At 49.4% G+C, this 24,199-nt stretch overlaps 1 protein-coding gene across 1 annotated transcript; it reads left to right on the top strand.

Moving 5' to 3' along the window:
• Positions 1 to 453: 453 nt before the first annotated feature.
• On the top strand, positions 454 to 24,125 carry LOC135243247 (meiosis inhibitor protein 1). Its single transcript, XM_064314928.1, is given in 32 exon segments — positions 454 to 1,120; positions 1,449 to 1,572; positions 2,206 to 2,256; positions 2,685 to 2,758; positions 3,493 to 3,598; positions 5,089 to 5,292; positions 6,187 to 6,335; positions 7,570 to 7,684; positions 8,210 to 8,326; positions 9,117 to 9,216; positions 10,080 to 10,214; positions 10,294 to 10,408; positions 10,648 to 10,739; positions 11,490 to 11,631; positions 12,068 to 12,179; positions 12,528 to 12,588; positions 13,464 to 13,561; positions 15,136 to 15,313; positions 15,451 to 15,601; positions 15,993 to 16,046; positions 16,048 to 16,254; positions 17,152 to 17,320; positions 18,408 to 18,512; positions 19,027 to 19,152; positions 19,483 to 19,637; positions 19,897 to 19,981; positions 20,333 to 20,511; positions 21,099 to 21,180; positions 21,400 to 21,506; positions 22,311 to 22,442; positions 23,214 to 23,329; positions 23,896 to 24,125. Coding segments are annotated over 32 exon segments (3,876 nt in total). The 5' UTR covers positions 454 to 979; the 3' UTR covers positions 23,990 to 24,125.
• Positions 24,126 to 24,199: the final 74 nt, after the last annotated feature.

Raw genomic sequence — 24,199 nt, 5'->3', positions numbered from 1 at the left:
TATGCCTTGTGTGTTTGTTACTGTGTGTTTAATGCTGCTTGTGGTGGTGGTGACAGAAACCCCCTCTTCCTGTCTCCATCAGCAGAGGAGAGTTGAGTAAAAAACTTGTTGTCATGGAGATTTGCAAACTGACCTTTAACAACAGAACAGGCTCAGATGCATCGCCCCAAAGCAGAATGAATGTTCACAGGCTCACAGAATGCATGCAAAACATATTGTCAATCAATATGCCAAAACACTGATAAAACAAGTACATTAAAATATCAGAAAAAAACATAGACGTACAGGTAGTACAGTACGATAACCAGACACAGGCAGATGTTGAAAAATGTATTCAGATTTTTATCAAAATGGTTCGCAAGCTGCGTAAACATAGTAGTTAGGGCCTACATGTCGCTTTACGGGCAGTAAAGTTATATTTTCTGGAAAACCTATCGTTTGTCCTCACTAGTGTAGGAACAGTGGCGCCAAAGTTATTTGAGTGACAGCTATCAGACACACACTGTCTGTTGCTCAGTGGCTGGTTTGCCGTAATTTTCGCGCCATTGGTTACTTAAAGGGTTAGCCCAGAGATAAGTTAGTCTATTGGAAGATAGTATTTAGTATGATTTTATTTTAGTCTCTTTATACAGGCTTTGGTTAGCCGTTCACCGACTAGCAGGCTACCTGTGTGTAAGCAAATTGTTTCGCAAAAGAGCCAATTCGCCAGGATATCGTAGTACATACTGAAAACACAGTGTCCAGGAGAACACTGTTAACTAACTATCGCTTTTGTCGTTTTATTAGCATTAGGTGGCTTTAGCGTTGTGTGTACTTTTCCGTTTATGGTGGTACTTACCACCGTATAGGCTATAACGTTGTAAGTGCCGCTGCTGAATAGGTTATACTGTTTTCACAAAACAAAGAGAAAACCCGTGTATTTTGGACGTGTTTGGTGTCTGTGGGACTACGCCCACTAACTAGTCACAGAAGCGGCGAAATGTCGAACCTGAATGTTGTTTACGAGAAGATTCACTACAGACACGACCCGCGGTGGCAGCCGCGCCTGGGCCCGGCGGCTGGTTCCGCCGAGCTCTGCGTGGCCTGCGCTATCGAAATGATGGAGAGCGCCGAGGTGTCGGTGAGAATAACGCAACCCACCGGTGTCATATCAAAGACTTAGCAACTTGCTATTTATTTACACCACACGTAGTGCAAAGTAATGACATTTACCTCGAGCTTGTCGAATTGCTCACATCTAAAATTAAACCCAAGCAGAAATTACTGTTGACACAGCGATGAATAAGTATTTATAAGCATAATAATGACCCACTGTTTATCTGCAGGACTCTTATGTCTGCATGTCACTCGTTAGCAGTTCTTCAACGGGCATTTGCCCAGTGATGTTTACATTAGACAGTATTGGCACACACGTCACGTAAAGCGCATTGTCTGTGTGCCTTCATCAGTCGGTGCGGAAGTCGGTGGCCCTGGTCTGTGTTGGAGGGGTGTTGAAGAGAAGCCCGGGGGTCCTTAAAGACGTGCTACTGCAGGATCACCGGGTCTGCCTACATTTTATTGCCTCCTTAATGGGTAAGAGATGGGCACAGGCCACAAGCGCACTGTTCACAGACAATGAAACAGAAAGACAAGGGAAGGTGAGAAAGTCTGCACACCACATTCATAGCTCCCAAATGGCTTAGAATTCATTTTAAAAATACACCACAAAAATGAAGTCATGATTGTTCAGGAGCTGTTACTGCAGCCTACAGTCTATTACTTTATAACTGCAGAGATATTCCTGCCTACACCTGCATCACTTGTTTGGCTGTGTATGTGTAGTATTTTTATATTACAAGAGAGAAATACAGACATTAGGCCTACATACTGGATCTTAATCAGAGAAACACACCATCACACAGGGAGACAGGTTGATAAATAAACACAAATTCTCACGCATATAATACACAAATACCTTCTCACATACACACAAAAACACAGACACAGAAAGATACACGTGAAAGAAATAGCTTAACATTAAAACTTATTTATTTATTTAAACATTTAGCTGACAGCCTGCTCGCTGTTCTGGCTTCAGTCAAAGCCGTATAACCACAGGAATGGAAATTTCAGTGCGTTCAGTACAAGAGGCTGAAATTACTGCACTGACAGAGCAGAAACGGAGAGAAGCTAATGTTCTCCCCCCCCCCCCCCTCCACTCCATAGGAATGCTCCATGCTGTCAAAGACGAGGCTACCCTGGAGCAGACCATTCAAGGTGAGATGGGGGAGCGGATAGGAGTTAGTGGATAGCACACCTCAGTGCTTGTCTCAAGGTCAAAATGGGGCATCTGAAATTGTAGCAGTAGGTTAAACATCAGGTTTTGAAACCACAGGCCAAAGACCTGCATTATAACCGGAATAATTCATCTCTTACTTACCCCCCCCCCCCCCCCAAATATTTTATTTTTATGTATTTCTTTCTTTTAATTTCATTTTTACGGTTCTGTGTTTCCCTTCTTAGGGCATGTTATGGAGGTAGTCTGTAAGTATGTAGTATGTACTTTGGTTCTTGATTAGCATAGTTGACTTGCACTGGTGCTTTAGTGATGGTGCTTTTCTGTGTGGTCTGGGAATGTTGTTAGTAAAGTCTAGCTCTATTACTCATATGAAACGTGTGTGTGCGTGTGTGTGTTTGTATTTCAGTGTTGGTGCCATTGTTATTGGAGCTGCAGAGTGAGGAGTTTGTGCAGTGTGTGCTGCAGGAGATACACACCCAGGTGAGTTGATGGCCAGTCTGAGCATGTGCCAGGTCAGTCAGTCGGGAAAGTTCATTGAATTGAACTGACGAAATGGCTATAATGTTCAATGGTGATTTTCCTGTTCACTAAATTTCAGTTGACTGAGTTTTAAATGGAACTGAGCCTTAACCTCGCCTTGCGCTGCCTCCCATGTTTGTTGTCCTCTCTCGGCAGTGACGCAGGTATGTTACAGACTGACCGACAGACAGACAGCCCGAGGGAGTTGTGAATCTAGTGTAAATAGCAGTTGTGTAACTGCAAGGCGACGCCCATGTGTTTGGTAAACAGTGAGCCTGTCAGCCCAGTGGTCCGGCAGTCACCTTCGGGGGGGGGGGGGAGGAGGAGAGGAGATCTGTGGCACAGACTCGGGTGTTCGGGACAGGATCCCGGCGACACAGAAGAGGGCAGCGCATTCATACCCCTTTGTGTCTTTGTGGCACATGTACACACCGCATGCTGACGGCCTGTCAGACTCTTCATGCTGGTGTGGGTGCACAGCACACTGCCTTCTATAACAAATACGGTGGAAATAAAATTAACATTCTCTCCCTCCCTTTCTCACTCCCTCCTTTTCTCTCCCTCTTTTTTTCTCTAATTGCTCTCTCTCAAAACTTCCTCTTTTTTCTTTTACTTTCCCCCTCGCTCTCCCAACTCCCACCTTTCCTGTATCCCATCTCCATCTTTTTCTGTCTCTCTCTCGCTCTCTTGTCCAGCTCTGTGAGCAGTCCAGTGTTCGAGGGTTCCTGCCAACCTTCACTTTCCTGGGGAAGCTGATCGATGCTGTACCAGCACTGCCGCAGATCCTGGCCGCTCAGCACGGTAAGCATTCGCTCCCTGTCCTGTCAATCACATTTCCTCTGATTTTAATTTAGGCCCAAAATGAGGTCTGCTGCAAGCACAGGTTTCTCAGTTCAAACCTGGATGGTTGTATCGGAAACCCTGAGAGCTGTCAGGTTTTAGTGCACCCATGTTAGACACACTGAGACAGTCTTATTCTCATTTTATGGAAACTACATATGTACACTTCTATAAACATGTTGTGTACCATTCCATCTCTCTCTCTCTCTCTCTCTGTCTGTCTGTCTCTGCCCCTCTCTTTCCCTCTCTCTTCTCTTTCAGTCTCTCTCTCCCCCATGTCTCTGTAAGCTTGTTTGAGGTTTGCGTACATCAGATGCACTGTATGGATGTCTGGGTGGGCCCCTACTGCGGGTGTGTGGGGATGTGGGCATGGATGTCGGATACTGCTGTTTGTAGTGAAAACAGATATGACAGCAGCAGCGAGCAGCTGTGGACGTGGGTTCAATACGGCACACAGGGTTGACGCAGGTTTTCAGGGATTTTTCACTGACCCCGCTTTTTTGAGCCTCTAAAGCACCTGTAATCCTCTCTAAAGCACCTGTAATGCCCTGTAAAGCACCTGTAACCTTCTCTAAATCACCTGTAACCCTCTCTAAACCACCTGTAACCTTCTCTAAATCACCTGTAACCCTCTCTAAATCGCCTGTAATCCCTGGACAGCATATGTAATGCCCTCTAAATCACCTGTAACCCTCTCTAAATCGCCTGTAATCCCTGGACAGCGTATGTAATGCCCTCTAAATCACCTGTAACCCTCTCTAAATCGCCTGTAATCCCCTGTGAAGTACCTGTAATTTGTATATTTTCTTAACATTTGCAGGCTGCACATCAGATTTTTTATTTTCTGTCCAATTGTTGAATGTTGCTCAACATTTCACACCATTCAGTGTTCCTTTGTGCTCCCAATAAAAATAGAGAAATTGATTGTTATTTTATTGATCCTTATTTTTAGTCATAGTAGACTTTCAGTTTACTTCTCCTGTAATTTGTATTGAAAAATCTAATCCTGTCATACCGTCAATAATATGATTTTCATATTATTGACAGTATGACAGGATTAGATTTTTCAATGCAAATCTGTAGTTTACCATTTTATAATGGTGCCTTTGGAGACCATTAAAGAAAAAAGGAATAGAGCCAGCCATATTGTGTGCGTATATTTAGGCCTATTTATTCTCAAGTGGAATTTTTTATTTTCTGTATAATTTGTTTAAGCTTATCTTGCCTGCTCTGGAATTGCTTTACTGATTTTAAGCCAAACTGGGTGTTCTTGTGTGTAGGCTAGCTGTTGAATCATTTTAAAAGACAAATAACAAAAGATATCTGTATTGGATCAGTATCGGCTGATGCTCAGTGCTACTGTACTCAGATCTGATCTGGAGACAAAAAACCATCACTACCTGTGACCCGCGCTGAAGCACCTGTAACCCCCCTCCCTTCCCCTCCCACAGCCCCGCTCCTGGAGCAGCTGTGTGCGGCGTTCCTGTTCCCGGACGAGGCGCTGAAGTCATCGGTGTGCTACATCTTCAGAGGGGTGTGGGGGTGTGAGGGCGCGGGGCAGTCCCTCCCCCCGGCCCTGAGGGACAGGCTGTGCGCCCTCCTCCTGCAGACCCTGTCCAGCGCCAGCACCCCCCACCTCACTGTCAACTGTCTGGGTGAGTGGCTGTGAAGATGCCAGCGCCCGTGCGGTGATACCGGCAGGCGCTCTCAGAAGCAGCGCAGGTGAACACGATAAGGGGCATGCTGGGGGGGCATGTGTGTGTGTGTGCGTGTGTGTGACTGTGTGGGTGTGTGTGTGTGTATATGTCTGCATGTATGTGTGACTCTCTGTGTGTGATTGTGTGTCTGTGTGTGTGATTGTGTGCGTCGGTGTGTGATTTTGTGTGACTGTGTCTGATGGTGTGTGTCTGTGTGTGTGGCAAACACGCCTGCCACAGGCCACCGAAGTGGCTTTTCTTTGGGGCCCTCCAGCACAGAGACACAGGGAGAAGATGTTCAAACAGTCCACATTTATTCCACGAGGGTTTGGCAAGATGGTATAGCCAAATGAGCAGGGTTAAAACAGTCATGACCGAAGCTCCTGGTGTGGGTGGGGATGGCAGATTTAACCTGTGCGCAGTGATTACCTCACTACGCACAGGTGCAGCCACTCCTGTTCCTGGGTCCAATTAGCCTGGCCAATTATCTAATTCTTCACCAATTATCCAATTGGCCAGGTCTAATTAGCTTGACCCAGGGCAGGTGTGGCTGCTTAAACCAGCCATCCCCACACCACAGTGTGTAACTGTGTCTGTGTGTGTGACTGTGTCTGTGTGATTGTGTGCGCCTGTGTGTGACTGTGTGTCTGATTGTGTGTGTCTGTGTGTCTGATTGTGTGTGTCTGTGTGTGTGACTGTGTGTCTGTGTGTGATTGTGTGTGACTGTGTCTGTGTGATTGTGTGTGTGACTGTGTGTATGTCTGTGCATGTGTGTGTGACTGTGTGTCTGTCTGTGCATGTGTGTGTGACTGTGTGTCTGTGTGTGTGAGCATGCCCGCTGCTGTGTGTCAGGTTTTCTCAAGCAGCTGCTGAAGCTGGGTGAGGTGGTGTCAGTGCTGATGAACTGCCACAGTGAGCCAGACTGTGCTGAGGATCTGGACCTGGAGCAGAACTCGCAGCCCCACCCGAAGCCCTGCTCCCTGCCCCTCATTCTCAAAAAGGTCTGTCTCCCCTGGGTGGGCGTTCACATTGAAGGGGCCCTGGGCTGCGGGGCTGCTGGGCTGCTGGGTGGTGGGTGGTGGGGCGGCTGGTCCTGGTGAAGCACTGTTCCGGTGGGAGGATACGGCACACAACCATTTCTTCCCATTGGAGAGTTTTTTCTCGCCACCATTTGAGGGTTTTCTCCTCAATGGAAGTTTTTTTTTTTTTTACCTTATGTACTTGCCATTTGTGGGTTCAGGCCTGGTGTTTGCTCGGTTTTCATGTTTTGCTCTATCTCTTGCCTTGCTCAAACCCTACATGCCAGCCAGATCCCTCCGTTCTGCTACCTCAGGACGCCTAGCACCTCCCCCTCTTCGCACCTGCACTTCCAGAACACGTCTCCTGTCTGTTCTGGTCCCACGATGGTGGAATGACCTCCCTGTGGAGGTCAGAACAGCTGAGACTGTGAACAATTTCAAACGACGACTGAAGACCCACCTCTTCAGGCTGCACCTCTCTCCATCCCTCCCTTCCCCCCTGTAAATGACTAAACTTAGGGTTGTAACTAGGCAGCTGTTTCATAGGTTAGTTAGTTGATGCACCTGTCTTAACGACTACTTGTACTTTTATTTATTTTTATTTTTCCATAGATTGCGTTGTTGCCGTTCTCGTTGTTAGTGTTAATCAGTTTAACCATCAGGGTCCAAGTTGAACTATGCGGTTGTTCCCTGTACTTGGACCGGTACTTCTCTCTAGGGGTTTCGTCATACTTGTTCCTGGTTATGGTTATACACTTTGTTGTAAGTCGCTCTGGATAAGAGCGTCTGCCAAATGCCTGTAATGTAATGTAATGTACTCTCTAAAGTGCCTTTGTGACAGTTGAACTGAAATCCCTACTGTGCCACTGCTTACCGTGGCCATCAGCCCCACAGGTCTGAATGGCCTATAGTGAGTCAGGCCCCTCCACTGTTCAGTGTAACGCTTGCAGCCTGACTGGCCCAGTCCTTAGTGAAGAGTGCAGTGCTCTCACACGCTGCAGAGATAGAGACACTCTTTCCTGCATCCTCCCACATTAATAGAGTGGGCTGCAAGCGACAAGTCTGGCTGTCAAATGCGGTGAGAAAAAAAAAGATCTGTGTTGAAAGGGTGAGATCAAACCGCCGCCTCTTCGTCTCGCATCACTTCCTGTTTCTTCTGCAAACCCCTATGGGATTGTGAGTTTGTTTGAGCGGCGGTGTTGCGTCTGTGCCTTAGCTGCTGCTGAGCGGTGAGGAGACGCTGCAGGTGGCCAGCGCCCAGTCCGTGGCCGCCGTGCTGGTGCAGTCCCCCAGCCAGTACTGCCCCCTGTTCATCCAGGCCGACATACCGGGTGAGGACGGGCTGGAACGGACAGAGCCTCTCCTTTTATTCCCTCGTTAGTCTGTCTGTCAGGTCTCCCATCCCTCTGTCCTGTCTCTCTCTGTCCCTGTGTGAATTTCAGTGCGGCTGCCTCTCACTGTCTCAAAGCACCCATCCTCTGTTTCTGCTTCCTCTTTTTCACTCGTCTGTTTCTTCCCTTCCTTTCCCCTGCGTTTCTCCACTGTCTGTCTTTCTTTGTGACTAACCGCTGTCTGTCTGTGTCCATCTCACTGCTGTCTATCTGTCCCCCTGTCTCACACTCTTTCTGCCTTTTTGAATCACTGTTGTCTATCCCACCTGTCTCACTGCTGTCTGTCTGTCCCACCTGTCTCACTGCCGTCTGTCTGTGCCACCTGTCTCACTGCCATCTGTCTGTCCCACTGTCTCACTGCCATCTGTCTGTCCCACTGTCTCACTGCCATCTGTCTGTCCCACTGTCTCACTGCTGTCTGTCTGTCCCCCTGCCTCACTGCTGTCTGTCTGTCCCTGTGCTCAGAGTTCCTGTATGAGAGGCTGTGCAGTCGCAGTGAGGTGCTGCTGTGGTCGGTGTACAGCTGCCTGCTGCTGCTGATGGAGGATCCTCTCTTCTTCTCCCAGTGCCACTCTGTCTACGGTGAGGGGAGGGGAGAGAGAGAGCAATTATTACTCACAACACGGCAGCAAAGAATGACGGTGACGGCTGAATTCAGCAGTGACTCCCGAATTTGGCAGTAATTCCTGAATTTGGCAGTGATTGTTTGTGCACTCCCACGTTATTATGTGGAAAAACTGAAGTGAAGGATTCGCAGAATAATGAGGACATTGTCCAATTTGTGCTGTCTGCGTGGGGAAACTCATAATACAGCTGTCTGTACATTGCAGAAAGCCACAGCTGCAGTGTCTCTGGTGAACTGATGTAAATACTGCATCACTGCAGTGCAATAAAGGGAGTCAGTGACTTACTACAGTAAGATAAAGGGAGTCAGTGACAGACTCACTGCAGTGCAATAAAGCGAGTCAGTGACTTACTGCAGTTCATTTTAAGAGCAGAGGAACATTTCACTTCATGGGTTTTTATGGATCTGGTTTATTTTCGAGATTGGCTGAATATAACTGATAGGAAGCGATTACGCTACTGGGAAATAACTATGGCTTGTGAGTGTGTGTGTGTGTGTGTGTGCATGTGCACTCGTTTGCATGTGTTTGCTGTATGTGTGTTGTGTATTTGCATTTGTTTGTGCGCATTTACATGTGTTTGTGTGAGTTTGTGTACATTTGCAAGTGTTTGCTTTGTGTATCTGTTCATTTGCATGTGTTGTGTGTGTGTGTGTGTTTGTGAGTTTGTGTACATTTGCAAGTGTTTGCTTTGTGTATGTGTTCATTTGCATGTGTTGTGTGTGTGTGTGTGTGTGTGTGCATCACAGGTATTGAGTCACTGATCCGCAGCCTGAAGGAGGCCCTGAGGATGAACAACCAGGACGTGCAGAGACAGGGTCTGCTGCTGCTCACAGAGACCCTGGAGAAGTGAGGACCAAGCAGCTGAGCCACAGGATGCAGAATAGGGGAACCAGAATGGAGGGAGGAGGGAGACTTGGGGGGGGGTTAGTAGAGAAAAACGAGAAGTATTGGGACAGGGAGCTAATCTTGCGGGAGATATAAAGTGATGTTTTTACTGTGTTTAGCCAACGCGGGCCAGATGAACTGCAAACAGAGCAGGGTGCTGGCCTTTAGACTGATAACGGTCCTCAGACTCTTGTTCCCCATTAGCAATCGACCGGCGGCCATGGGCGGCTGATTATCTTTAGAGAGCGGTGTGGGAAATGCAAATGCCTTCGCCTCTGTGCCTTTCACATTTAATAATTAATCACAAAAGCCGGGTGCTTTTTGTTCTCGTGCTTCGCGAAGTGCAGAAGGGGGCCCTCTGTGACGTTACGTAATTAGTCATAACCAAGGAGCCGGAGATCGTTAAACTCCTTCTCGTGAAGTGCAGGGAGCGCAGGGCTTGGCGTTGTTTAATGAAGTGAGAGGGAGCCGGCCGCTCCGTGCTCAGAGCGGGCCCGTTAATCACCCCTAAACGCGGGGAGCTCGGCGCCAGCTCTGGATGAGAGGCAGGCTCGCTGCCGCCTGTGTTTGCGGGTCGAGGGCCCGCTGCTGCAGTGTAGGCGGAACGACGGGCCCTCTCACGCTGCGCAGCTCGTGGAGGAACGGGGTTTCCACGCTGTCCCGGCCCGCAGATATTGTGGCAACAAACGGCTTTGCCACATGTGTTGCGAGCTGTGTGTGTGTGTGTGTGTGTGTGTGTGTGCCGTCTTTCTGGTGCCAGGAAGGTGGCCGGGAGCGTTTTTGTGATGGCTCCTCTCCCGTCCCTTTCCCCCCCCCCCCCCCAGACAGCCAGCGGGGGTGCGCCTGTTCCCCAGCGGTCCCGGGTTCGCTGGGGTGGCGGAGGTGGTGGTGGGCGGAGTCTCGTCGCCTTGCCTGCAGGTGGCCACTCAGGCGGCCCACGCCGCCGCCGCCCTCTTCAGGTGAGAGGGAGACGTGCGCCGGACCACACACAGGAGTCCTGATGGGGTCGGGCCTGTCTGACAGTCCGTCTGCTTTCAGGCTCAACCACCAGTCCAGCCCGGTCCTGTACAAGGAACTGAAGGGGTTGGTGGAGACTGTGATTGGCAGGTGTACCGAGTTGCCGTTACCCACAGCAACACACCGCAGGGCCACTGTGAGTTTGTGTGTGTATGTGCGTGTGTTTGCGTATGGGTTTGTGTGTGTATGTGCGTGTGTGTTTGATTTTCTGCCTGCCAGCCTGTCTAGCTCCTTTCCCATGTACAGTACCTCCAAGCGTGTCAGTCTGTCAGTGTCTCACCTGCTGACTCAGTGAGTTGTCTGAGGTGAGCCCATCAGTGGAAGGCGGTTGGGAGCAGGTGTGCTCCTGCTGAGTGCTGTCCCTCCCTCTGTCAGGGGAGCCTCACCGGAGCAGAGCCCAGCACGCAGTACTCCAGAGCGGGAGCGTTTCTACTCCAGGCCCTGGTCTGCTTCAACGCGGCCTGCAGGTCAGATACCTACAGCAGCGGATGGGCACCTACGGCCCACTGACAAATCACAGCCCGTTCAGTCTTTAGACACTAACTTGGGGCTGCCCAACCCTTTTCCTGGAGATCTACCATCCTGCATGTTTTCACCCAAGCGCACCTCATTCAACAGTTATACGTCTTGTTGAGCTGCTGATTGGTAGAATCAGGTGTGGCAAATTAGGGTTGAAATGAAAACCTTCAGGAAGGTAGATCTCCAGGAATGGCATTGGGCAGCCCTGCTCTAACTCTTCAGCCATGAAACAGCCTGCGTGACTCAAGCTTGACCGCTTTATTTGCACACGTTTTCAAACAGTTAAGTTATTTGGTTGCTTACTCCCAATCACTCACTTAGCACCCCCCTCCTTCTCCCGTGCCAATTTAGAGCACAGTGCGCTGGCACTCTTTGAGCCGAGAGCTGTGACTGCCATGAATAGCGATATAACAGTGACAGTGACGTACACCCTTACAGAAGTGGAATACATTGAAATATAATGAAAATGTGTTTAAGGAAATATATTATCAATATGTTGCGACAACTCGCAGTATATTTGGCAAGTATACACGTTTTTGGAGCCTTATGGTACTGCGGTATATTGCACAGCTGTGTAAAACTGCATCATATGTTCTAGAGAGGTGTGCGTACTTGTGGCAGATTTGCGCGTGTTGCTCCTTCGTGCGGGTAGTGTCAGTAGTTTGGCGCGGCTCAGCGATGGCGGTTGCGGTGTGCAGGTTGGCGGAACAGTGCGCGGGCGAGCCGGGCCTGCAGGAGAACGCCTTCACAGCGCCGGACGCGGCGGGCGGGGACTCGCTGCAGTCCTTCTGTCTGTACCTGCTGCACTGCTGCGACTCTGTCTGCATCCCTACTGTCACCGTGAGTCTCTCACACACACGCACACACCTCACACATTCTCACACGCGCTTCATGCACGCACATACACCTTACACACACTCACACACACCTCACACACACACACTCACACCTCACGCACACACACTCACACCTCACGCACTCTCACACGCGTCACGCACGTGCACACACCTCACACACTCACACCTCACGCACTCACTCGCATGCACACACACAGTTAACTGAGTTAAAAATAACTACACCTTTCTTTTTCCTGCTCGTTAATGTTAATCTTCATTTCTTTGCAAGTTCTCCATCCATTTAAGCATAATTGGTTTTGTTATAGAATGTATATGTGTACTGTAATTATGCATGTTGAATATTGTATGGCACCTTAACACAGTGTGAATGGTGTTGTTGTTACTCCCAGTAAATGTGAAATCTCTGTGCCTGTGTGTAGAGACACTGTGAGAGAGCTGCCAGTCCCGCTGTACTCCTGCAGTTCTTCTCTGTGCTCTCCTGCCAGTTCTGCCTCGTCCCCTCCCTGATGCCCCTCTTCTCCAATAAACTGGGTGTGTGGGGGGGATGGAAGTTCGCTGGGCCAAGCCGTGGGGGTAGGGGGTGTGGGGGACACACTCTCCTGTGTATATATTTACATGCTCTAAGGTGGGTGGGGGGGGGGGGGGGGGGGGTACGGGGTATGTGTTGGCTTGTGGTCTTTACCACTGAAAGGGTGTGAATTTTCCGAAAGATGTCATGTGTTTTATTTATTTATTTATTATTGTTTTATGGTGTATTTTTGTTTTATTGTGTGTTTTACTGTGTTTTTTTTATTTATTGTGTTTTATTGCGTGTTTTATAGTGTGTTGCTGTTTTTTATTGTGTTGCTGGATATTGATTTGTTCATCCTCACTTTTCAGCTTCCTCTGGCTTCTTCAGACTGACTCTGGAGCGCAAAGCTGCTTTTTGTGTGGGAAACAGGTAATGTGGGAGTCCAAAATTTAGAGAGTGGCGGCGTGTGGCAGGAATGGGTCCACCGACACCTGTCACAAGACAGAATGTCTCCCTCCTGTGGTGATGTTGGGCGCTGCATCTGCGCCTCCACCTGCACCCAGGGACCTGAGCTGCCTTCCCGTTTGGCCTAGAATTCAATATGTTATTCATGGGAATATTGATCATATGATATGAACCTGTCTAAACCCAGTGCTAAAATAAGGAAGAAGGTGCAGCAATCGAATGTTAAAAAGGCATTCTTAATCAGACCCCAGAATGCTTGCATGTCCTGTTCTGACTTCCTTGTCTCTTTTTCTCCTCAGAAACTCAGCTCTGAACACGGCCTGCTCTGACTTCCTGTCTGTGTGTCTCCTCAGAAACGCGGCTCTGAACACGGCCTGCTCTGACTTCCTGTCTGTGTGTCTCCTCAGAAACGCGGCTCTGAACACAGCCTGCTCTGACTTCCTGTCTCTTTTTCTCCTCAGAAACGCGGCTCTGAACACGGCCTGCTCTGACTTCCTGTCTCTTTTTCTCCTCAGAAACGCAGCTCTGAACACGGCCTGCTCTGACTTCCTGTCACTGTGTCTCCTCAGAAACACGGCTCTGAACACGGCCTGCTCTGACTTCCTGTCTGTGTGTCTCCTCAGAAACACGGCTCTGAACACGGCCTGCTCTGACTTCCTGTCTGTGTGTCTCTTCAGAAACGCGGCTCTGAACACGCTGTGCTCTGACTTCCTGTCTGTGTGTCTCTTCAGAAACGCGGCTCTGAACGTGCTGTGCTCTGACTTCCTGTCTGTGTGTCTCTTCAGAAACACGGCTCTGAACACAGCCTGCTCTGACTTCCTGTCACTGTGTCTCCTCAGAAACACGGCTCTGAACACAGCCTGCTCTGACTTCCTGCGCAGGCTGTGTTTGTCTCTGCTCTCTCAGCTGGACACAAACACAAGCTCTCACCAACAAGGTACAGGCAGCATGGCCAATGTGTGCATCACAGGGTGTGTGTCTGTGCGTGTGTGTGTGTATACAGGTGAAGCACAGCGACATTTCCCATGATATGGGCTCTTTGTCTTGGGGATATAAAAACAATCATGTTCCTGCCGCCAGTTTCCTAAACAACATGCACTGCTTAGAGGTACAGATCTGTAAATACACACCCCTAAAATCCAACTGCTAATGCACCCCTAGACCTCCTCCAGACATGCTCAGCTCTACACTCATTATACATCCCTACTCAGTCGGTGTTTGATGGATTCTGGTCCTTGGGGATTCTGAAGCTCGCGTTGCTGTACTCAGTGTTTGATGGATTGTAGTTCTTGGGGATTCTGAAGCGATGCCTACAGTGCATTGTGCTCCCGTTTTGATAGGAGTGCACAATGTGGAAACTGTGGGTCTGTTATTAATATCCAATATTAGTCCTGCCATATTGACTGATATTGAACCCGATACCTCCCTGTTTTACATTACACAAATGGACAGCACAAATGCAGACTCATTCGTGGAAGAAGCAGACAGGCACAGACGTCAACTTACAAAGGAAAAATGCAACGAATTTAATTTGAATAAAAACCTGCTTACTTTATTATGGAGAAGAGGGTTTGAGTTTAGAGCTACTGAGTGCTGTATAGCTTGTGAATTTGGCTGTTAAAAATAAGTAACAAAATTAAATGAGTCTGCTTGACATTTTAATTAAATTGACAGCATCAGCGGCACATAAGAGGAATCTCCTCTGGCACATGCATGTTGTGGCATCATATCAGCCAGAAGTTTATACTGCCCCCATTACCAACCTGCATTTCCACTCTTCACGCTGTCTGCTGAATCTAGCCATGTTGCTGATCTTACGATAAAGCATTTTTGAAGTTATTCCTTTTGGGTGATTGGCATGAAACCTGAACAGTAATGAAAAAATGAGCCTTTTATATTTCACTCATCTGCTCTGATTCATTTAATTTTTACTTCTATTGCTGTAGTATCATGAAAGTCAGACAGTTTAATGTGAAATCTGCCTCACTCCTTGGGTAGAAACAGAACAGAAGCACAGGACTGGAAAGCCTTTGAAGCCTGAAGGCTACGGGTAGCTGGGTATTTATCCAGACTGGTAGGTTAGTAGGTTAATGAACCCCTTATTTATGACAGCAGTGATTGCATCATCAGCGGTAAGGAAAAGGCAGCGGGTGCCGTGACAGTGGAGGTGCTAGCTGTGCCAACGTTACAGATTAGAGATTAGACCATGTGTGTGATGTGAGTACCATGTGTTCCCCGGTGTTTGGAGCGAGCGCTGATCTCTCTCACTCTGTTGTTCAGTGTTTGGAGCGAGCGCTGATCTCTCTCACTCTGTTGTTCAGTGTTTGGAGCGAGCGCTGATCTCTCTCACTCTGTTGTTCAGTGTTTGGAGCACTGATCTCTCTCTGTTCCTCGCTATTTGGAGTGGTGATCGCTCTCTCTGTTTGGAGAGAGCACTGATCTCTCTCTGTTTGGCGTGAGCACTGATCTTTCTGTTTGGAGTGAGCGCTGATCTCTCTGATCTTTCTCCAGACTGTGAGGAGTTGGCGGGTCTGTTGGAGAGGTGTCTGCCCGCTCTGTGCTGTCGCCCGTCGGAGTGGCCCTCCTTGCTGTGCGAGGCCCCAGGGCCTACGGAGGGGGAGGAGGGGCCCAGGGCCACACAGTACTGCCTGCTCATCCTTCTGTACCTGGCCCTGCAGCATGGGGACAGGTAACCCGCCCCCCCCAGTCACTGGCACAGTGTCACTTTCACACTCTTATATGCATCAGTCTCAAGTGTGCTGTTCCTCCTGTGTGTGTCTGTGTGTGTGCGTGTGTGCATGTGCGCCTATGTGTGTGTACCTGCAGGCTGCTGCCTGATCCTGCTGTGTTCTCCTGTGTGGTGGCGGTGCTGCGCTCTGTTCAGGAGCAGGGGGGCCGCCCCCCTCCCCCCTCAGTGCTGAGAGCCGCTCTCTACCTGCTGTCCATCACCCAGGACCACAGCCCCGAGCTGGACTGGGTAAGACTGAACACACATCGGGCCTGTGTTTGGAGAGCGGGGGCTGGACTGGGTAAGACTGTGCACATGTCGGGCCTGTGTTTGGAGAGCAGGGGCTGGGCTGGGTAAGACTGAGCACACACCAGCACTGTGTTTGGAGAGCGGGGGCTCTGTGTTGGGCAGCGTATCGCCTGCGCCTCAGTTCCAGCTCTTTACCAGTGCTTTATCTCCATCAGCAGCTACACTTTCAGTAACTGCATATTTCTGGCAGTTCCTCTCTCTGTCCTCCCCATGGGAGTAAAGATAGGAGTGCTCAAACCTCTCTCCCTCTCTCTTTATCCCCCCTTCTCTCTCTGTCTCCCCTCCCTCTTCCCCACCCACCTTCCCTCGCCCCCCTCCCTCTCTCTCTCAGGCGTCCCTAAACTGCATCATTGCAGCCGTGTCCACTTGTCCCAGTTTCTCCTCCCCTTCTGCCCCCCCACCCCGCCCTGCTGCACTTCGTGTTCCGCTACCCTGAGCTGGCCGACAGGTTCGGGCCGGCGGTTCTGGAGCTGTGGCTCACTCACAGGCCCGCTCCTGAGGTGCCCGACCCGCGCGGACCGGACCGCAGCCCGGACGTCCCGGTCCTGCTGTCTCTGGTGGAGAAGAACCCGGCCACTCTGCTGAGTCTGCTGGTACCACGGTCCTGTCAGTTCAGCCGTTCTGCAGGCCTCAGACATCCTTCAGTTTGCTTTCACCTTAGAAAGTCAGGCAGGCGTCCTTAAATAGCCCTTAAATCTACGTGTCCTCCCGCCTTTGAAAGGCCACGGATGTTCACTCTTTCAAATAATTAGTCTGAAAAACATTTTTTGTCTGGAGATTTGACGGTAATGTAGCAGCCAGCTTGTGTGCTGAGCCCACGCCCGAACACCGCTGGCGACTGGCGTCTGCGCCAGGAGCTTCTGCCAGACGGTGTGTCCCTGCACAGACAAATTCGCTTTCTGTTGGCTGAAAAGCTTTTTCCTCCTTTAGCCTTGTCTGTGAGGTCAGCCAGTCAGCCAGCAAAATAAATAATTTTTTTAAATCACCACCATCCTTGAAAATCATGCAATTGATCCATGAAATGTGATGGAATAGTCACAGAAAATGAAAAAAAAGTCAGTGGAACAACAGCGTGTTATGCAGCGTTGCACTGTGTTGCACTGTGTGTGTGCCGTGTTACTGTGTGTGTGCCGTGTTACTGTGTGTGTGTCGTGTTACTCTGTGTGTGTGTCGTGTTACTCTGTGTGTGTGCCGTGTTACTCTGTGTGTGTGTCGTGTTACTCTGTGTGTGTGCCGTGTTACTCTGTGTGTGTGCCGTGTTACTCTGTGTGTGTGTCGTGTTACTCTGTGTGTGTGCCGTGTTTACTCTGTGTGTGTGTGTGTCGGTGTTACTCTGTGTGTGTGCCGTGTTACTCTGTGTGTGTGTCGTGTTACTCTGTGTGTGTGTCGTGTTACTCTGTGTGTGTGCCGTGTTACTCTGTGTGTGTGCCGTGTTACACTGCGTCTGCACGCATCCTTCAGTGGGACGTGTGTTCTGAAACCTCTGGCAGGGCGTGATGTGCTCCAGCGAGTCCCGGCTGGCTGGCCACGCCCTCGGGGCGCTGAGAGGCTTCCTATTGGCCCGGCCCAGCTGTGACCCCGCCCTCTCAAAGCTCCTCCGCCCGCTCCTCCTCCAGGTCCTGCAGAGGCTGGCTGTGGAGGGCACCGAGGGGCAGGGAGGTGAGAACAGACTCATGGGAAAAGTAAACATGTGTATGGGCCACAGTGGAGCACAAAAACCCTGCTGCCTTTGTGTTTCTCTAAAATGGCAGGACTGGACCCTCACTGGGATAAATATCACCTGTGTGGCCTCATTAAACAGTTTAACCGATCTGGAGATGTACGTTAAAAACTGATTATGTTATGACTGTTCCTGTGATCATTATCTCAGTTCCCTCTGCAGAGAAAGGGGCCCAGTTATGTGGGACACCTGTTTATCTGTACAGAATCTGCAGCTCTAGGACACCTGGAGTTATTTGTGAGAGGGTGAAGCCCTGGGAATGTGTTCACTGGTTTGTACGTTTGCCAACTGGTCCAACGTCAAGGGGCTTTTGACTTGAGTGTGTGCTCATTTACATTTTATCAGTCTCATCCAGTGCCTCCAGCAAAACTTCGCCTTGGGTTAATTACTGGTGTTTTCCTTAATGTTGTGTTGATACAGTAAATTAATGATACATTTCCAGTTAGATGTTGAGGGGTGTGAGTAATTGTGTTGGGGTGCTCCTGTGCTCTATGGGTGTGTGTGTAATTGTGTTGGGGTGCTCCTGTGCTCTATGGGTGTGTGTGTAATTGTGTTGGGGTGCTCCTGTGCTCTGTGAGTGTGAGTAATTGTGTTGGGGTGCTCCTGTGCTCTATGGTGTGGTTAATTGTGTTGGGGTGCTCCTGTGCTCTGTGAGTGTGAGTTATTGTGTTGGGGTGCTCCTGTGCTCTTTGTGGGTGTGAGTAATTGTGTTGGGGTGCTCCTGTGCTCTTTGTGGGTGTGTGTGTAATTGTGTTGGGGTGCTCCTGCGCTCTTTGTGGGTGTGAGTAATTGTGTTGGGGTGCTCCTGTGCTCTATGGGTGTATGTGTAATTGTGTTGGGGTGTTCCTGTGCTCTGTGGGTGTGAGTAATTGTGTTGGGGTGCTCCTGTGCTCTTTGTGGGTGTGTGTGTAATTGTGTTGGGGTGCTCCTGTGCTCTATGCATGTGTGTATAATTGTGTTGGGGTGCTCCTGTGCTCTGTGGGTGTGTGTAATTGTGTTGGGGTACTCCTCTGCTCTCCCTCACAGTTCTGGGCCCAGTGCCCCTGGTCCTGCAGCTGTTGTGTCTGATCCAGAGCAGTGTCTCAGCGCTGGCAGAGATGGACTGCACTGACTTCAAACTGCTCCACCATGGTGAGCCCATCTCATCTCAGCTTGAGCCTGTCACTCACTGCTATAGCATCACAAACCTACCTCCTCTCTCACACGCTGTCCCTCACTCTCTCACACTCTCCTCCTCTCTCACTCTCACTCACTCCCTCTCTCACTTTCACTCTCTCTCCTTCTGTCACTCTCTCCCTCTCTCTCTTTCTCACTCTCTCTCCCTGTCACACACTTTTGCTCTCCTGCACTCGCCCTCTCTCACACTCTCTCCCCCTCTCATGCTCTCCCCTCTCTTGCAATCTCCCACACTCTAAATTCAATTTCAATTTTCAGTTTCAAGGTGCTTTATTGGCAAAGCAAATGTTACAAAGAACTAAAACAGTAAAAAAAAAATCTCTGACAGTCTGTCTCTCACTTTCTCCTTGCTCACACTCTCTCCCTCTCTTTCACTCTCGCTCTGTAAATGAGTTCAGATGAAAGTGCTTTATTGTGATCAAACTGTATCTGTTTCTCTGTGTCTGACGGTACCTGGCTTCACATTTAGTGAGCAACCTGGCAGGGAAGCTGAAGGCGTCCAATACGGAGTCTCTGCTGCCGGCCCTTAATTACCTGTACTGCAGCGCGGGCCTGTGCCCACCACACTGCGCCAACAGAGGTAGCCAATCAGCAGGTCCGTCCTGGGTCACATGCCCCAGCGTCCATCCATAATGCATCAGACTGAGACTCATTCGCACACTGTAAGGATGTAATGACCTTTGGAGGGTCACACAGTCATGGTCAGGGCCAGATGCAATGAAGCAGACTAAAGAACCCACACATGCACACACATACACACATGTGCACACTCACACGTCCACACACATACACACACACACACAGCGAAGTATGCACACACAGATGCATATGTACGCTCATACAGACACACATACACGGACGTATACGCACACACACACACACAGTGAAATTCATTATTGAAGCTGAATACTGCTGTTTCTCCCAGCCGTGTCCGTACTGCTCTGCAACAACGGGCTGATGGATCAGCTGCAGGCACTGCTCAACCTCTGCCCTGCCTCCTCCTCCTCTTCCTCCCTGCTGTGCTGCTCCCGCCTGCTGCTCTCTACCCTGGTCCACCTGCAGCGTGTTCACTCTGCACAGGTGAGAGAGGCTCATTCAGACTGCCCCTTATTTCAGTCACCTGGTCACAGGTGCAGTAGGCTCACTCAAACTGCCCTTTAGTTCAGAACCTCCTCAGTCTCAGTCACCCAGTCATAGGTCTTTGACCTTCAGGAGTTTATTCATGAAAACGTAGCTAAACCCAGGTCTTCATCTCCTGCTCTGCTCAAATGAAGTCGGACCTCCTGGCTTCCTCTTGAGTAACCACTAGCTATCTCACCCCTCTTCATTTCATTCCCAGGTCCATAAGTGCATTACTCTGAGCCTGGACAACATGATTCAGCTCGTGTGTTTCAGAAAGAGAAAGATGGACAGCCTCTCGCTGGGTACGCCTGTACTACTAAGCACACAAATAAGGGGACAGATAAAATCCCTCCATTTTGCAATTTCTTTGCTCTCTGCTAGTAATTTCTCCTGGTTTTTTTTTGACAGTGATAAATGATTCTTCTCTTTTTAAAAGCCTCTCCTCTCTGAGTTATCGCCTTTCAGAATACGTGACAAAATTTGCAAGAGGAAGAAAAAATAAAGTGGAAGTTTTTAATTTCTTGTCATTTATCCCACAGGCAAGACTGTGGTTCCCCAAAACACTTTTTCACTCCCCTCTTCACCCTGTCCACCCCCCCTTCATCTCTCTTTCCCCGCCCTTTATTTTCTTCTTCCCTCCATTCCTCCTTCAGCCAGTGCTCTCCGGCTGCTGCAGGCAGCCCTGGATGTGGACCTGCAGTCGCCCCTCCTTGCCCTGACCGTCAGTCCCAGCGCACAGCGCCCTCTGCTGGACACGGAGGCAGCCCTGCATCCACTGGGCTCCCACGGGGCACAGTGCCTGATCTCTGCACTCTATGGCCTGCTGCTGGAGGTCAGCAGAGAGCAGCACACAGTATTACAGGGCAGCACAGATCAGCGAAGAACAGCACAGAGCAGCACAGGGCAGCACAGAGCAGCGCAGAGCAGGGCAGAACAGCACAGAGCAGCACAGAGTAGTACAGAGCCACACAGGGGAGCACAGAGGAGTGATGGGCTTCACTACAGGATGCAGAAATGCTTGTTATTAGTTCATTTTCTGTGCTGAATGGATGAAGAGTAAATGATTCTGCATTCTGTGTGAATATCTCATGTTTTACTGAGGTGTTTACAGATATTAATAACAAAGTTCTTAATTATTAGAGTTTTGAGATATGAAGGATTTTGAATATGAAGGATTCCATCCAGCAGGTTAATTGTAAAGCTGACACGTGTCAGAGCCGGTTGCTCTGCACGGCACCGCTGCCACTGGCCTGAGCCCCACACCCTGCTGATACAAAAACCGTGATGTTGAGAAGGAGCTTGTATGGTGCTATCAGACCCTCCTGCTCATCAACCGCTCTTTCTACGTCCTTTCTTCCTCTGTCCCCCTCTCTCCCTTTTTCTCCCTGTTCTCCTGGCTGACTGTTGGTCTCTCCTCAGAAGCAGGAGTTCTTGCTGATTGGCTCAGTCAGCTGTCTGAGGTCCCTGCTGGTATTTCTGGGAAGAAAGAGTCCTGACACAGGTACAGTTACACAGGTACAGGTTAAGTGAACACAGGTGCACAGGTACAGGTACTTAGGTTGCAGGTACAGGTTACAGGTGCACAGTTACAGGCACACGGGTCCAGAGCACATCCAAATAAGGAACAGTAGGGAAAGCATCATTGAGGGCGGGTAGTAGCTGTAGAGGCATAATGCTGCGTGATGTGGGCGTTACCCCTGTGTCTGCCCTCCCTCCCCAGCCCTGCACGCAGTCTGCCAGCCCTGGAGCCGATTCCTGGTCTTCTCCCTTCTGAGCTGTGGAGGGGCCGGCCTCCTGCACCCTGCTGTCCTGCAGCTCCTCGAACTGGTGCGCCTCCATCACCCCTCCCCCACACCCTTACCGCCCAGAGATCCCAGAAACACTGATACTCTGCCCATGGATCCCACACACTGATACTCTGCCCATGGAACCCCCCCACACTGGTACCGCCCAGAGATCCCAGAAACACTGATACTCTGCCCGTGGATCCCACACACTGATACTCTGCCCATAGGTCCCACACACTGATACTCTGCCCATAGGTCTCACACACTGATACTCTGCTCATAGATCTCACACACTGATACTTACTGCCAGTAGATCCTACTAACTGATATAGCCCATATGTCCCCTATACTGTAAATCAGTGCTGTGCAGTTGGTGCGGCTCAGGTTTAAAGTGCTGGGTTTCTGTGCAGTAACGCAGAGCTGTGTTGTTGTGCAGTAAAGCAGAGCTGTGTAGCTGTGCAGTAAAGCAGAGCTGTGTAGCTGTGCAGTAAAGTGGAGCTGTGTTGCTGTGTAGTAAAGTGGAGCTGTGTAGCTGTGCAGTAAAGCGGAGCCGTGTAGTAAAGCGGAGCTGTGTAGCTGTGCAGTAAAGCGGAGATGTGTAGCTGTGCAGTAAAGCGGAGATGTGTAGCTGTGCAGTAAAGCGGAGCTGTGTTGCTGTGTAGTAAAGTGGAGCTGTGTAGCTGTGCAGTAAAGCGGAGCTGTGTTGCTGTGCAGTAAAGCGGAGCTGTGTAGCTGTGCAGTAAAGCGGAGCTGTGTAGCTGTGCAGTAAAGCGGAGCTGTGTAGCTGTGCAGTAAAGCGGAGCTGTGTAGCTGTGCAGTAAAGCAGAGCTGTGTTGCTGTGCAGTTGGTGCGGTTCAGTAGTAAAGCGGTGCTCTGGGAGCCTGACCTGGTGCAGGTGTTGGAGGCAGCAGAGAGCAGAGACCTGAAGGAGCTGGGAGGAGCTGCAGCACAGACCCTGAGCCAGTTACTAACACAGGTATACACACACGCGCGCGCACACACACTTATACTATTTTCAAACATGGCTTCTCTTCTCCTTAATCTCTGTCTGAGCTGATGTATTCATACTGGAGACTCAGGAGATGCTCATAATGATCTGTAGGTCATTGAGCTGAGATTACTAGCAGCATGCCTGCTCTGAAAAACTCAATTCAGTTCAGAACTATGTTATGCTCCTGTTCGCATTGGTCCCTCTGAAATACCCTGAGTATATGAGCATAGGAATGTCACAGTGATTTTATTATATACACATAATATATACAGTGACAGGAAAATATCAACCACTCCGATTATACCATTTCCAAATGTTGACTAATGACAAGGTTGTTTTACCACCTGACAGATTAATGTGTTTGTGTGTATGTGGGTGTATGTATGTGATAAATCAACAGCTGACAACTGATATACTGAATGTCAGTGACAAATAACACTTTATTCTTTATACGTTTGTCCTGTGTATGGCCATTGTGCACACAGACACACACATTTCCAAAAATCAGCTTTTGGAAGTAGAGTGGAAATAGTGTCACCCTGTAGCTGTAGACAATATTTGATCATAAAAGGCTACTCCATCCTTGTACATTTTACAAAATTTAAACACACATCCTAGTCAGTACATCAGCTGCAGAAAACCATTGTGTTTCCGCATGGATGAATATGCTAGTCAGTTCAGCAGCACTGGCTTGAATAATTGGTCAGAATTCAACTGGGTTATCAGTCAGTTCCATCTTCATCTCTCCGCCTCCAGCTCCTGGGCAGCCACTCTCACCAGCCCCCGACACAGAAGCACAGAGAAAGGGTCCAGAGTCTGCTGGACACCCTCGGGTCACTGCCTCCCACAGACTCCCAGGACCACCGCCTTCTGTATCCTTTCACCAACAACGTAGAGATCTACACTCGCGCAGCCTCACACTATCCTGCAGCCTGTACCCACTCCTCTTCCAGAGAAACACACCCACGTCTCTGACTCCAACACATGGGATCCTTTATCCTCCAGGACAGACTGTACAGCACTGAACTGCAGATTTCTCACTCTCTCGCTTACATACATACAGCAACCTCCCACCCAGCCATTACCAATAAATCACTGTAGTGACTAGTAGGATGCACTTGGCCAGTTCCAACCTTGGAGAGCTGGGATTTTCTTTCTCTCTTTAAGACCCTTGCATCAACCAAGTGCAGCTACAATAGTTCAAGAAAGGCCATATTTAATTGAAACCGAGTTAATTGCCCGTACGTCCGTATTTAATGTCTGCAGAAGGTGGAGTGCTTAAAACTTCACAGGCCGTATTTAAGACTGATCGTGTCGCTTCCTCGCTCTGTTGCAGCTCTGTACAGTAAAGTCATTTACGCCCCAGGCTGCAGGACCATACCGCAGAATGCAGCTGTGTCGCAGACAAGCGGTTTCTCCTTAGCCCTCTCTTTGTCAGACGCGTTGGCGAGTTGTCAGTCTGTCTGTCGGACTTCGCAATGAAGACGAGGGACATCGGCGAATGTGACGCCTATACTGAGGCCCGGCAGTAAAGCTAATCAAGTTAATCATCAGTTTCGTCCTCGTGGGTTTCCAGTTGCTGCTGTTTGATATAGTTGCTGTTGTTTCTTATGGTTGCTGTTTATGTTCATTTTCAATCTTTTTTCAGTAAAACAAATTTAAAGCTAACGTAGTTTCAGTGTTTATGTATATGCATACACAAGACGTACTGAACACATTTACAGGGTTTGCAGCTCAAACTA

The sequence above is a fragment of the Anguilla rostrata genome, chromosome 17, assembly GCF_018555375.3.
Source record: "Anguilla rostrata isolate EN2019 chromosome 17, ASM1855537v3, whole genome shotgun sequence".
In the NCBI taxonomy this organism is placed as follows: domain Eukaryota; kingdom Metazoa; phylum Chordata; class Actinopteri; order Anguilliformes; family Anguillidae; genus Anguilla; species Anguilla rostrata.
The sequence above is the reverse complement of the archived record's forward strand: the minus strand, read 5'-3'. Positions and strand labels throughout refer to the sequence as shown.